The sequence below is a fragment of the Anopheles coluzzii genome, chromosome 3 (genome assembly GCF_943734685.1).
Source record: "Anopheles coluzzii chromosome 3, AcolN3, whole genome shotgun sequence".
Lineage (NCBI taxonomy): Eukaryota > Metazoa > Arthropoda > Insecta > Diptera > Culicidae > Anopheles > Anopheles coluzzii.
Genome location: NC_064671.1, coordinates 11,371,000 through 11,386,126, shown reverse-complemented (window position 1 = coordinate 11,386,126; position 15,127 = coordinate 11,371,000). Strand labels below are relative to the sequence as shown.

The 15,127-nt window shown below is 45.1% G+C and overlaps 2 protein-coding genes across 2 annotated transcripts in view; both read left to right on the top strand.

Annotated features, from left to right (window-relative positions):
- Positions 1-7,141, top strand: part of LOC120955993 (mucin-17) — a 141,480-nt gene extending 134,339 nt beyond the window's left edge. Inside the window, exons 9-13 of the mRNA XM_040377304.2 lie at positions 2,944-3,045; positions 3,117-3,536; positions 3,633-3,925; positions 4,000-4,343; positions 4,418-7,141. Of these exons, the coding sequence (XP_040233238.2) occupies positions 2,944-3,045; positions 3,117-3,536; positions 3,633-3,925; positions 4,000-4,343; positions 4,418-4,588 (1,330 nt within the window). The 3' untranslated portion in view covers positions 4,589-7,141. The remainder of the gene's footprint in view (positions 1-2,943; positions 3,046-3,116; positions 3,537-3,632; positions 3,926-3,999; positions 4,344-4,417) is intronic.
- Positions 7,142-8,548: 1,407 nt separating this feature from the next.
- LOC120959262 (ionotropic receptor 21a) lies at positions 8,549-11,993 on the top strand. The gene is made up of 5 exons (XM_040382540.2): positions 8,549-9,729; positions 9,823-9,984; positions 10,048-10,289; positions 10,357-10,690; positions 10,759-11,993. Exons 1-5 carry the CDS (start codon positions 8,624-8,626, stop codon positions 11,840-11,842), a joined length of 2,928 nt encoding a protein of 975 aa, XP_040238474.2. The 5' UTR covers positions 8,549-8,623; the 3' UTR covers positions 11,843-11,993.
- The last annotated feature ends 3,134 nt before the right edge of the window (positions 11,994-15,127 follow it).

The window sequence follows — 15,127 nt, the reverse complement described above, 5'->3', positions numbered from 1 at the left end:
ACAAATCTTGACTGATCAAGGTTTTCTCTGTATCACGCATACTCAATGTTGGAAAAACAAAACCCCAATTCGTTTTTACTTCACCGCAGCCACTAGTTTTTAATACCACTAGCTACTAGCCCCTATCATGCGTTGACTGATCGCAACCATCACAACTAAGCAGCCATCTAGCGGCAAAAAAGGCTCGAAGGCTGTACCAACGCGCTATTACTCACTCCCCTTAGCTAGAGCCGGGTTAGAGAGTGCTATCACCATTTGTCTTTTAATAATCTACACACATTATACACCACAAACATTATACATACACCTTCTACTCGGAGTACGCTTATGTTCGTCTTCCAAACTTCCTTCAAAGTGTTCAAAGTACCGATCAATCTTTCGTAAAGTGTAAAGTGTTCGAAAAGAAGCAAAAACATCTCGTTAAACACTTTCTCTATCACTAAACGCAAACTCTTTCCAACAATTTTGCTAGCTAAAGCACAACAAAATATGCTTTATTATGTAAAGTAGTTTTCTTTCCTGCGATATCTATTGATTTTCAAATTCTTCCTTTGTCTTGTCATATTCTCTTCTCGATTATCTTTACTTCTTCCAACAGTAAACACCACACAATATTCCAAATATTTAATAGCTTCATGTTGATATTCGTAGCTTGATCGAAACAAACAGAAGGCAAACGTCAGTTCAAAGCAACAGCAATTCAAAAACAGACAAACACATACAGTTACAACACTGATCGCTAAACGTAAGCCTGCGCACTAAGATCTTCGGACACACACTTCGACCCGAAACGGTCCGAATGCTTCGCCGTACTTCAAACAGTGCAACACGGGCAGCGTACCATGCGATCGGCCACGTAGAGAACACACAGTGTGTAGGGAGTAGTAGCAGTCGTAGTGGTTTGGTTAACTGTGATCATGCAAAACTTAGTGGTTTACTTCAGACACCGGGCGACACCGGGCGACACATAACAGGGAGTTAGTGATTGGCTTGCCGTAGGCCGCCATTCAAGTAGTTGGTTACTGCTATCTGCCAGGCAGTGGTATTGTTGCATTACAGCCTAGTACGTATGTAGAAGCTTGCTAATGATGGATAGTGTGTTTACTTAATTTTACTAAAGTATCGTTGCTGTAGTACACGACGTTGAAATTGATGTTCAGATCAAGAAAGGCGTAGATCGAAACGTTTATTCCCATCCAGTTCCTTATTTTCGTATTCCTCCACATCTGATGCGTTCTTCCCTCTTGAATTTGAAACACAAATCCATCATTACAAAAAAGAAAGAAAGTTGCACTCAGATGATTAGCATTTAGTACAACATGTAGTACAACGCCTAGTGCTTCACACCACACGTCAAAAACAAAACGCTCTGGGAGCCGGCAGGGACACAATTGCTTCAGGGTTTTAGGATGCTTAAGCGTTGCGTTGGAGTGAAGCGAATGTTGCGGTTGAATTGCCGAAACACGGATCGCTAAGGCGCGCGTGGAGTTGAGTCATCACGAGCTGCCATTGCACAATGGAATCATTCTGCCAACTAACAGCAAACACCATGATGGCGAAAAGAAGAATTAGTTACTTTAAAAAATATACCTTAAACTACCACTACCGAGGATGCAAAACGGATACTTGCAAAATCTGATCTACATGATCTTGGCTTACAAAAAAAAATAGAAGGACACAACTTGTGCTACAAATCCAAGAGCGAGCTGTTGACTGGGTCACTTACTATGTTGGAATGTTAACCTAAATCCTAAGGAGTAGCTATTTTGAATTGCACCGCCAAACTGCCAAAGCCCCAAATGTCACACCAGGACATACTGCTTCCCTTTGCGTCTGCGTGTCGTCCAACGAAAACCCTCCGAGATACACGCTTATTTCCTTTGAATACCGATCAAGCAAAGGCGGAGGGGTTTCGAACACCTTACCGCAATGCAACCTACAGAAACGACGACCGAACGACGACACCAAAGCTTCCCCTACTTTCTTCGCAAACCACAAACGTCAACCGTTTCTGTGGCGTGATCAAGAAACCTCAACAGAGCTGAAGATCGTAAAGCCGATCATTCCAATACATCTCACAACTACACGATCACTCTTTATCACTCCACCGCTCCATACTTTTGTCCACCTTTCCCTTCCTGACCTCCTACCTCTCTGCCTGTCTCTCATTCGTCTCTGTGACTCCGTTGCGCATGGACACACTCTTTATTCTTTCAACACATGATATTGCTGCTCCAAAACTTCCTTCAACTCCTCAATCTTTGAGTATCCTTTACCAGATCTTCTTGAACTTCCAATCAGTATCGTTATCTCCTATCCTCCCAACTTCCTACCACGCTCTCTATCCATCTCATTATCATCCTAATTTCCTCTTACGCCTTGTTGCTCCTTGCACCGTAGTTCTGCGTAGTAGTTTACCCTAACGTACTTACCGGGAGATCGTTACTCCCAGCGGATGTAAACTGTGTGCCTTCTGTACACCTAGCTGCTGTTACCAGAACAAGTCATTGTCAGCATGGTTGCAGTTTATATCCTTCCTCACAACTCTCCGTCTGCTGGATTTTCATCTCGTTCGTTATCTCCTAACTTGTTCATTTGTAGTTTGGTGCACTGTTTTCTCCCCCGTAACCCTATTCGTCGATCATATTGTTTTCTGTTCATTGGGTCCCGTAGCAGGTAGACAGGTGTCAACAACACTCTCTCTCTCTCACTCATCACTGCACTTCTAGCTCGGGTTGTTTTTTTCTGGTTTGCTAAAACTCTAATTCAATCTCATCGCGCAACATGAGCTTCGCTAACCGGGCTCTAACTAACAGAGCGTCCCCACGCGGGCAGCTGAATATTCGACGCCATACCGATGTAAGCCAATGTCCTTATGCGTTGTGTACTAATTTGTTTCCCCCTTTCTTGTGCCATTCCCTACCGGACGCAACAAAACGACAGAGTTAGCAACAATAACAGTAACAACAACCGCAACCGTGGCAGTTCGCAGTACGCGACCGATGGACAATCGACCGTTTCGGCCAACCGAGGAACGCACCCACCGTAAGATATCTACTTTGCTCTTTACTGTTACACCATTATTTACACTCAATCTTACACCAATCGTTCCGCAGACGTGCACGACCAACGCTGAAGCCGTCGCAGAACATCGTCTCGAAGGCGCAGGAGTTTATCGACATCTACCGCTACCCACCAACCCGTCCGGAGCCGCTATACCCGCAGCCGACGCCCGACAAGACGGCCGCCAAGTGCCGCAAGGATGTGTGCCTGCTGCCCGATTGCTCCTGCGGCGGCAAGGATGTGCCCGGCGAGCTGCCCGTTGAGCAGGTGCCGCAGATCGTGCTGCTGACGTTCGACGATTCCGTCAACGATCTGAACAAGCAGCTGTACCAGGACCTGTTCGAGCGGGGACGCGTCAACCCGAACGGCTGCCCGATCACGGCCACGTTCTACGTGTCGCACGAGTGGACCGATTACAGCCAGGTGCAGAACCTGTACGCCGACGGACACGAGATGGCATCGCACACCGTTTCGTAAGTGATCTTGGAGGGAGAAGTGAGCAGCATACTTTCGGGGTATATTTTGTACTAATCTCTCTTCTTTTTTTTTTTGCTTTTCACCACACACAGTCACAGCTTCGGTGAATCGTTCTCGCCGAAGAAGTGGGCCCGCGAGGTTGCCGGCCAGCGCGAGATCCTGTCCGCGTACGGTGGCGTCAAGCTGGAGGATGTGCGCGGTATGCGCGCACCGTTCCTGTCGATCGGCGGCAACAAGATGTTCAAGATGCTGCACGACTTTAACTTCACGTACGACTCGTCGATGCCGGTGTACGAGAACCGTCCGCCGAGCTGGCCGTACACGCTCGACTACAAGATCTTCCACGATTGTATGATTCCGCCGTGTCCAACCAAGAGCTATCCAGGTAAAAGATGCGAGTCGCTTTTTCGCTTTAGCAGCAGCGTCAGTAATACCTTTGATATATTCGGCATCTTGCAGGTGTTTGGGAAGTTCCTATGGTGATGTGGCAGGATCTGAACGGTGGTCGCTGTTCGATGGGTGACGCCTGCTCCAATCCGCCCGAGGCCGAGGGCGTGTACAAGATGATCATGAAGAACTTCGAGCGGCACTACACGACCAACCGGGCACCGTTCGGACTGTACTACCACGCAGCCTGGTTCACGCAGCCGCACCACAAGGAAGGATTCATACAGTTCCTGGACGCGATCAACTCGATGAAGGACGTGTTCATCATCACCAACTGGCAGGCACTGCAGTGGGTGCGCGACCCGACGCCACTGTCCCGCATCAACTCGTTCACGCCCTTCCAGTGCAACTACGCGGTAAGCAGGCGCTGCAGGGCGTTTGGAGGAAAGGTGTACCAAGCACATACTAAACATCGCTTTAACTTCCACAGGGTCGTCCGAAGCGTTGCAACAACCCGAAGGTATGCAATCTGTGGCACAAGTCGGGCGTGCGCTACATGCGCACCTGCCAGCCCTGCCCCGACATCTACCCGTGGACCGGCAAGACGGGCATCCGCTCGTCCCGCATCGACAACGACATCGAGGTGGCCGACACCAACTAAGTCAAACCAGCAGCGGTGTGAGCTCGGGAGAAGGGAATGGATGAGCGGGAAGGGAAGGATGGGTAGCAGCGCCGCCACCGGTCAGAGAGCGTGTGGCAAACGTGCTGGCGGAAGGATTTTTTTCTTTTGCATTCAAAACGCTACATCACATGTTAGTTTAAAAGAAAACTAATCGAACCGGCAAGAAACGGTCTCAGCTCACTTTCCGGCTGTCCGGCAGTCTGTGCTCCTTGCAAAACTCCCGCCATCAAAGAAACGAAACGGCTCCCCTTCTTGAGCAGGCTCTTCCTATACGGAAGGATTGGCGCGGCTGTGTCCCTCTAAACACATTCCTATCCCTCTACTGCGAGCCAAGAGAACGCCATTCTCGTCGGCTGTTGCACCGTGCACCGTGGTTTGTGTACGGCAACCATTCTGAACCCAACTCATCGTCCTATATTCACTGCAAGCCCTTTTTCATACTTTCGGTAGAAGAAGCTACCGAAGACGTACACGTCTTGATGTGTATGTGTGAGTGTGCGCGTGTGTTGAATTGATGCCTGCCTTGGCTTAGACTAATACTAAATCTAGTGTATGATACTATTTTATTCTGCTATATAAATTATTAGAACTACAGACGACCTTTGCGTTAGGGAGGAGAGACTCTTTCGGAAGACACTTGGGGTGGGAAAGCGATGACAAAAGAAGGAGAAACATAAGTGTATAGCTGTTTGGCAGAAAGCTTTGAATGTAAATATTTTGGTCGTCCTGCAAATTGGAATGAAAAAGAGGGAACAATGAAGCGGTATTAGGCAACTAAATTCAAATGAATAATTTACTAAATTTTAACACTTCCAACTGTCTTCCGCAAGCTGGACGAGCAATACTCATGCAATAGCAGTAGCTGTTACTTTTGTTCTTTATTATTTTTTACCTTTTATGGTTAGTTTCTCTCATTTTTTTCTTTTCCTTCGCTCACTTTTATTTACATTACATTTTGTCGAATCGCACGTAAACGTTGCTGCACTGTACTGCAGTGATGCAACTGAGAATATTAAAAAGAAAACAATGGAAAAAGAAACGAAGCAAAACACTGAACGGTAACTGTGGATAAGTGCACTGCCATAATGAGAAGAAAGCATAAAAAAGTGAAAAAATAAAGGAAATGAAAAAGAAAATTGGAAAGAAGAGGATAGGAAACTGTAAAGCAAGCAAACAATGGTGAAAGATGCACGAATTTCACAAAGAATAGGGAAACCGCATTAAACAAGCAAAAAAAAAAACAAAGTAAAGCAAGAAAGTGAACTCGAAGTTCCTTAAAATGGATGACACAAGCTAAGATAGAACATATATTAAAGAGAAAACCATGAAAAAATAACAAAACAAATAGAATCGAACAGATAAAACCTGCAAATGAAGCAAAGCAAAAGTAATTTCTTGGGTTGCCAACAATTGCCTATCTGTTACACTGGTGTCCAGTTCCATCGTTTTATTTTATTTTTTGTTTTTCCTATTATTATCCGTTTTTGATGGAAGATACTTCCAATCACGGTACGTTTTTGGTGTGAGGTTAAACTTCTCTTTTTGATTTTTTTTATTATTATTATGAAATGGCAAACAAATTACAAGCAAATCAAGCAAAAAGATGCACAACGATGGAACGCATACCTTTATAACAGAAACCAGGTCTGGTAGGGTGATTGGAACGCCTTTTGGACCGTACTTTCTGCTTCCATTTCTGCAATAATCAATCAACACTTTGGATAAAGAATAACATTTCATCCTCTCCCTCCCGCAAATGTTTCACCACAAGCAATTAGAGAGACAGTATTGTGCTGATAGTGACAATATATTTATAGGTTTTTTTTTGTAGACAGTAAATTATATTGGCAGCATGCCACGACAAGCGTCGAAAGCACAGGCACGAACGGAATTTGTGGTGATAAAGCGAGAACAAATATGCTTATTTTTTTCTGTAAATAGATCATCTATTATTGTCTCGTTAAAACAAAAACAAAAACAAAACAAAACGGCTTGTGTGCAACCACTCCACGCAGCACATACACTCACACACAGAGTCAGTTTCAAGCGTAAACGCGTGCTCTCTAAGACACTGCCCCATAGGAGAAGGCAGTAAGAAGTCAAACAGAAAATCGATACACATGTAATAAATACGCTCCTTTTCTTTCCTTACAACTCCCTGACATTGCCCGAAACAGGGCTTTTTTTCATGGTTGCAACAATATTCATAGCAAGTTAGGAAAAGGCCTGGGCCGAAGCTAGTTTTGCGCAGCACACGCTACTCTTTTCGTATATTATCGACAAAACCGCCCTTCGCACCGTCGTGGATGCGCGAGGGTGCGGCGTCCTCACTTAGGTCTTTACCGACAATGTATTTTTTTTTTTCGTCCACTTTGTCCGTTTGTGTTACTGTTAGCTGTTAGGAATTCGAACGAATGAACGTGTGGCGGTGGATGGAGGTGATCCGATCCGAACCGTAGTGAGTGTATTGGAGTACGAACAATGAAATAAAATAAATATAAAATTTTAATCAATATAAAATTAAATCTGTTATTTTATTCCTTAGAATGGGTTTAAATCAATTAATAAGGCTTTTGTTATATCTCAACGATAAAACTCTTTATATCGATAAGGAAGTTATCACACACGATATCACACACTGTCAGTTTCTCAAACTCGATAGGGATAAAAACGATGGAAGTAATCGATCCGATTAATAGTGTCTTTTTATATTATGGATACAATATGGTAAACTATTCAGAATGCATCATGCGATACTACTATTTTACGCCATGTTTGATAATTCATTAAAAAAACGAAAAAAGATATTTTTAAGCCTTCTATCGGGCTCAGGTAGTCTTAGCTAATATATCACGGAGGGAATTATTTTCTTGAGCTTGAGGGCCATGAACACTTAGGATAATCACTCACTTCGTGCAATTGAGTACCACAGCCACATATACCTAAGCACATGACTAGCCGAGTTTTATTCCTCCCAATTAGTTGTGATCCCAACGTACAGCTACATGACGAAGGCGGTCTATTAATCATTTTTTCCGAACGCTTACAGTCGGCAATGAAATGCGTTTCGTGTGATGATATGTGTGACCTGAGGCACTGAAAGATTGACTTCGGAAGCAACATCCACCACCTTCGGGCTTAGCAGCATTGGTCATTTATATTATTACTATAAAATCTTTATTCAATGGACAGTTATAGTCCTGATAAATTTTCTTAGGTTCTTAGGTACTTAGGTTACAAACAACTTAACTTAGGTTACAAACTTAACTCAACTATATTCTGGTGCAAATGCGGTCTTTAAACGACTTTAGAGACGAATCAAAATCGAATAATTGGTAGACTTCGTTAAAAGCCCTGCACATAGAGATTATAGGGTCTAGTAGAGTAGTAGTTCGTTCGACGACGAGGGACATCAAACAGAGGTCGCAAGCATAGAGGGACCGTTGGAGCATAGATGTCCTATCGTTTGAGTAGGGATAGACAGTCGATTTTGTTGACTCTGTCATGTGAAATGAACTTTATGTAGTGGGAATTGGACTCTATGGCACCTTTTTTAAAAATCCAATACGATATTCCAATGAGCCCGTCCAAAACGGGTGTAATCAATTTCCCATAATTTTAAGTTGATTTCCCTTAAGAAAGATTCAATAAAGTGTCTCACAACTATAAGAACCTCTGAAAAATTCCTTGAAAGGCTTACATTTCACCTTTATTTTTCATGTTTTGCCATTTCATACGCTTGATATGAATGACTCAAGTAAGATACACGAAGAGCCCTATATTCAATCCCTTTGACCATGACCGTTCTGACCCAATACGTAGTTTTCAATTTCCTTTTCTTCCCCTCGATTCAATCAAAAGGGTACGGTCAAAGGGTCAGCATGTTTCATAAATATCAAAACACAGCCACCACCAACACGTTACTATAAAAACGGCTCTGCTAGCAGTGGAGTCCTTTTAGTTCCATTCGCGTGTCGGCAGAGCAGAGAGCTCAAAGTGTGTTTTTGGCTCAAAATGCTCAAACGGATAGTTTTAGCTGTAATTAATGTAGTGTTTCTGATAGTGGGTACAACGGCGTTCGCTTCCCTGCACCATCCGGAGAGTTTCAATCAGCAGCTCATCCGCTACAAAGGTCGTGACTCATCGAACGGGTACTTTGAGCTTGCCAGTGAAGCGTACTACACCGGTGCGTATGATCTCGTGGAGGAGCTAAACGAAACCGCCACATGTTTGCGAGCTGACTGTCGGGAGCAATCGAACAGCTCCCCGATAGTCCGCGACCGGCGCCGTGTAGATCCCACCTTCTACGGACATCCGAAAACGCGGGAACAAATCTGGGAGCGCAACTTTGCCCACGTCATCGAGGACAATCGGCAAACGCTCTCGCTAGTGACACTGCTGAACAAGATCATCCTGAAGTATCTGCACAGCTGCATACCGATCGTACTGTTCGACACGTACGTCGCCACTACGGAGAACTACATGCTGGAGGCACTGTTCAGCGACTTTCCCATCACCTACATCACGGGGCGCATCGGACCGAACTACACGCTCGACAATCCGGGCATACTGGAACCGACCGGGCCACAGTGCCGCAGCTACATCATCTTCCTCGCGGACGTCATGATGACGCGCAAAGTGATCGGTCCACAGATGAACAGCTACGTCGTGCTGATACCGCGCTCGAGCCAGTGGAAGCTGCAGGAGTTTCTGGCGGCCAAGCAGTCGCGCGACATCATCAATCTGCTCGTGATCGGTGAATCGTACTCGGTGGACAAACGCATCAACAACGAACAGCCGTACGTGCTGTACACGCACGAGCTGTACATCGATGGGCTCGGTGCGAACCGGCCGCAGGTACTGACCTCCTGGATTGGGAACAAGTTCTCGCGCAACAATGTGAACCTGTTCCCGAAGAAGCTGCGCAAAGGATTCTCCGGACATAGGTTCACGGTGAAGGCGGCCCACCAACCGCCGTTCATGATCAAGCGCCTGTCGACGGACGGGGTGGGCAATGTGAACATACGATGGGAAGGGTTGGAGATGCGGCTGTTGCGTGCGATGGCGCAGTATCTTAACTTTACGTACGACATTATCGAGCCGGGCAGAACGGAACTGGGGTGAGTGGTCAGAAGTCAAATGAATTATAAGCAAATATCTCCGGACCGATAGATCGTTTGTGATATCATTTATCCCGTATCTTTCCCTTTCAGCCCCGGAGACGCTGTTGTGGAAGAGATTAAACGTGGACAGGGCGATATGGGCCTGGCCGGTATTTATGTGACGATTGAACGTAACCTTGCCACCGAGATGTCCGTGTCACATTCGACCGACTGTGCCGCCTTCTTGACGCTAATGTCCAGTGCTTTGCCACGGTAAATTAAAATCTTTTAAAAGCTACACTTTTTTAACGATATAATGTACCATTTCTATACCAGATACCGTGCGATCTTGGGACCGTTCCAGTGGCCCGTCTGGGTAGCGGTGATTCTCATCTATCTGTTGGCCATTTTTCCACTCGCTTTTTCCGACAAAATGACACTGCGCCATCTGCTGGGCAACTGGAGCGAGATCGAGAACATGTTCTGGTACGTGTTTGGGACGTTCACGAACAGTCTTACCTTTCAGGGTGAGAATTCGTGGAGCAACACGCGGAAGACGTCGACTCGTATGCTGATTGGTACGTTTGGAACGGCAGTTGCTTGCTATACGACTGACGGACATGCGTCTATGTTTTTTTTTTTCAGGCATTTATTGGGTGTTCACGATCATTATTACCGCGTGCTATACGGGCTCGATCATCGCCTTCATCACGCTTCCCGTAGAGCCGGAACGTATCGATGGCATCGAGCAGCTGTCCAGGGGATTCTTTCGTGTTGGCACACTGGACCGGGGCGGTTGGGAACGTTGGTTCCTTAACTCGAGCCACAAACAAACGAACAAACTGCTAAAGGACCTCCGGTTTGTGAGCAGCGTTGATGAAGGCATCCGCAACGTGACTGAAGCGTTCCTCATCTCGTACGCCTTCATTGGATCGAGGGGAGAGTTGGAGTTTCTGATCAAATCGAACCTGTCGCATCAGTATGCATTGGAGACGACTGCCATCGTACAGTTCAATAACTAAACCCGATCCCCTCTTATCTTTCCAGGTTTGAAAACAAACGCTACGGACTGCACGTCAGCCGAGAATGTTTCGCCCTGTACGGTGTGTCGATGGTGTTTCCGCCCAACTCCGTCCATCGCGATCCAATTAACAATGCGATCCTGTACATGCAGGAAGCCGGCCTAATAGGCAAACTGAACAGGGACGTCACGTGGGAAACGATCAAAACGAAGGACGGTCGCCGGAAGGAAGCTTCCGTCGGTGAAGTGCTCCGATCGACGGCACCCTCCGAACGTGGCCTAACACTCGCCGACACGGAGGGTATGTTTCTGCTAATGCTGTTCGGGTACGTCGTGGCACTCGGTGTGCTCATCTCCGAATGGGTTGGCGGCTGCACCAACAAGTGCCGCGAAGTGCTGAAGGAACGGGCGGAGCGTTTGAAGGCGGCTGCAGCTGAAATTGCGGCCGCTGCCACCGCCGGAAGCGATAACGGTTCGCTGCCTGTGTCATCACCCACCTCGACCAACCGGAACTCACCACATAAAAGGACAGGTCCCAATGGGGTGGACAATTCCCTCCCAGCCAGTGGAAATGGATCGGCAACAGTACGTCGTATACGGCTTACCGGGGAAGATTCCGAGAACGAACCAAACGAGTACGACGTACCACCGGATGCTGCCAGTGACGGTGGATCTTCACTGCAAAGGCACAGTCTGTCGGAGTGCTTGTCGGAGGTCAGTGCGCATACGATGCAGGATCTGTACAATGGCCCAGACCGGCGCCATTCCACGATCGTGTTCCTGGACGGGCAGCTAATGTCGGAAGAGGAAGCGCAACGCAAGGTTGCGCGCAGCAAGTCCCAACACCGGCACAGCTTAAGCTCCGTGCTGGAGCGGGAAGTTAGTCAACTGTTTCGGTTCCTGGGAAAGGAATCACCGCACAGTGCACGAGCCGACGAGTCAAGTGATGCGGGTGGACTGGTACGGAGAGGTGCTGGACGCGAGCGGAAAGAGATGAAGGTGGCAGTGGAGATCAATGCCCGAGCGACTGAGGAAGGGCAGCAAGGTCCGGGAGCAGCCGTAGGTCGTCGCAGTATAGAGGCCACTTTTGGGGAAAAGCTGTTGCATTGAATGGTGGCTAGATGACTTTTAGAATTGTTTTCTTTTTGTGTGTTAGGTACATTGCTAGAATTTAGTTATTAATCGCTTTCCCAGAATAAATTAGTTCGTATGAAGATCATGCTGATCTTAAACACTGTCTTTCTTATTCTGACAGAACTCTTGTTCTATCATATCTTACTATCCTAGGCATTTGTCAAGTTCAAAATTAGTTTGTTGGTTGCGAAAGTATACAGTTATTAAAAAAAAAAGAGACTAATGAACAAAGAGTCATGTATTCCATTTGTTTTCAGGAACAGCAGCTAAAAATACAAATTGATACCATTGAGCTTTCCATCAACCATTCCATACCATCAACCACTGATCAGATCTTCACCATGCGGCAAATCTTGGAGAAGATGGCTGAATACAGACACGACACATACCATCTCTTCATTGACTTCAAAGCTGCATATGATAGCATAGCCAGGGTAAAACTGTACGACGCTTTGAGCTCTTTTGGAATCCCGGCCAAACTGATAAGGCTAGTTAGAATGACTATGACCAACGTCACTTGCCAGGTGAGAGTGGATGGAAAACTCTCAGAACATTTTGCTGCCACCAAGGGTCTGTGCCAGAGGGACTTGGACTCCTTTTCAAATTGGAGCTAGAGAGGGCGATCCGGGACTGGAAGGTGGAGACTACGGGAACCATCTTCTATAAGTCAACCCAGATCCTGGTATACGCTGATGATATAGACAACATTGGTCTGCGGCTCTTCTATGTAGCAGAAGCCTACCAAGGGATCGAGCAGGCGGCAGAGAACCTCGGATTGCAGATAAACGAGGCAAAGACTAAACTGATGGTGGCAACATCAGCGGCCCTACCAATAAATAATCAGAACCTACGTAGGCGTGATTTATAGATGGGAACGCACTTTTGAAGTCGTTCCAGAATTCACCTATCTTGGGTCAAAGGTCAGCAACGACAATAGAATGGTAGCTGCGCTGCGCGCAAGGATGTTGGCTGCCAACCGGTCTTTCTACAGCCTGAAAAATCAGTTCACCTCAAAGAACCTGTCGCGACGGACGTAGCTGGGACTATATAGTACTTATATCGTACCGGTGCTCACATACGCCTCTGAGACATGAACACTGTCCAAATCTGACGAAAACCTATTAGTCGCTTGCGAGAGGAAGATGCGCAAAAAGATACTTGGCACCGTATGTGTGGAAGGCAATGGAGGAACCGTTATAATGACGAGCTATACGAGATGGACGGCAACCTCACTGTCGGGCAGCGCATCAAGCTCGCCAGGCTCGGGTGGACTGGCCAGTCAAGTAGTATTCTATTTGTACACCAATATGAAGCTTTAAGAAATTCCCATTCTCTCTACGTACCAAATGCTCTCCAACCTATAAGCGTACGTTACGTATGTTATGGATGACACCCTATTAAATTAACGTCCTATTTGGTTACATGTTCAAGAGTTTTTATTAAAAGAAGCTTATTTCCATCACATAGCACGTGATACTGAATTTATTTTCCGCAAGTAATATTTTCCTAAAAGCCCCTGCTTCAGAAATATATCTGCTGGGTAGTAGTAGTCACCGCATTTGTACTCACAAAGACATTCCGAATCCTTTTCCACAGCACACGAATTTACAGAGTATCCTTAAAGCGATGTTTAATTCATTTTAATGTATCCCCTGTAGAGTTTTATTTATTTTTTACAAAACAAACCCTATTTACCATTTTCCAGATTTGGACTAACGAACTCCGAAAGATTCAGCCCTACTCAAACTTGTACAAGCCAAATAGCCAGCGCCACGTTTGTAGAGAAATTCACTAATTTAGATACCATTTCGGAGCAACACTGCTGAATACAAGCACAACTGCAGTGCGTTGTTTAACATTTCGTTTATATATAAAAACGTGTCCATAGAAAGATTGTCAAATTAAAGAATAGGGCCATAAATTTTAAAAAACGAAAATAAACCAACAAAATGCATCCAAATCGTCCGGTTGAATGTTCATGCAAATGTTTCTGTTGCAAGGTTTTTATCATATTGTTCGTGTTTCATTCGCCTTCAATGTGTCAGTTCTTTTGGTAGTGCCAGACCGAGTGTTTTCAATGTCAATGACTCCAAACTTATTATGCTTAATTAGTGATAAACTTTTATTATTGTTATTATTATTATTGTTAACTAAGCACATTGATACGTGTAAAAATGAAAGCAAAAATGAAGCTGAACACAAACCACTCCATGAATCGTTGAAACATTTATTTATATATAGAACTGTGCACCTCTCCCCTCATGCTTTGAATCCCATAGGTTAGTCGTATCATATTCGACCTTGTAGGAGCTAATGCGTCAATATATGATAAACTTTGATAAACTATTAACTACGCTGCACTGCGTGAAACAATAAACCAATTGTAAAGAACCAACCAACCCAGAAGATAAGAAAGTTATTTCCAATCACCTTCAATAATTAAATTCCTGTTTGCTCCCAATTCAAGCAACTCGACATTATAAAGGCTTGTTAAAGTTAAAAATAATAGTCATGCAGAAAAGGTAGGGCTTGAGCTCATGTCTGATAATGGGTGTATTGCACATTAAGGGCAGTCTAACCACAGGCACTCAGGTACACTGTTAGATAATGTGTTAATTGGTGACAATGGCTTTGTTACCTCATCAAAGGCATGTTTTGATTTCGATTTGCCCGTGAAGTAGGCAAAATGACGATTATTTAACCACCGCTCAACCGGTAGTCGATTACCTGTTCCTTTATTCAGCCCCAGCTATACTACAGCACGAAGAAAAGAACAAAACCGGGAATTACTCTAATCCATAACTAACGCGTGTAATGAGCGTCTTCATTAGTGCAAGTGTTGCAGCAAAGATCTATCTTTTTTTTACTTTCAGCATAAGGGCCTCATTTTCTGTTGCTTTTTCTCATTTCTTTCTTTCTTATGACCCATGCGCCTGTCGGGCGGGTTCCGGTCTTCGCGAGTCATACGCATTCCCACCGGTAAAACCGAAAGCCATGCTCAACCAGTGTTGATCGACAATGCGTAAAATATGTGTGTCACCATAGCAACTTGCAACTAGTGTCGTTTGAAAAAAGAGTAAGCGCACAGTAAGATTCAAAAAAAGTTAGCACCGGTTGCAAAAGAACCAGGAGAAAATATAAATGAGTAAATAAATAAAATGTCAAATGTAAAACAAGATTTCATATCAATCCATTAATTGCTGTTATACCGTTCCTTAAAAAAAAAAATAATTCTTTTCGAGCAAAAAATGGTTTTTAAAA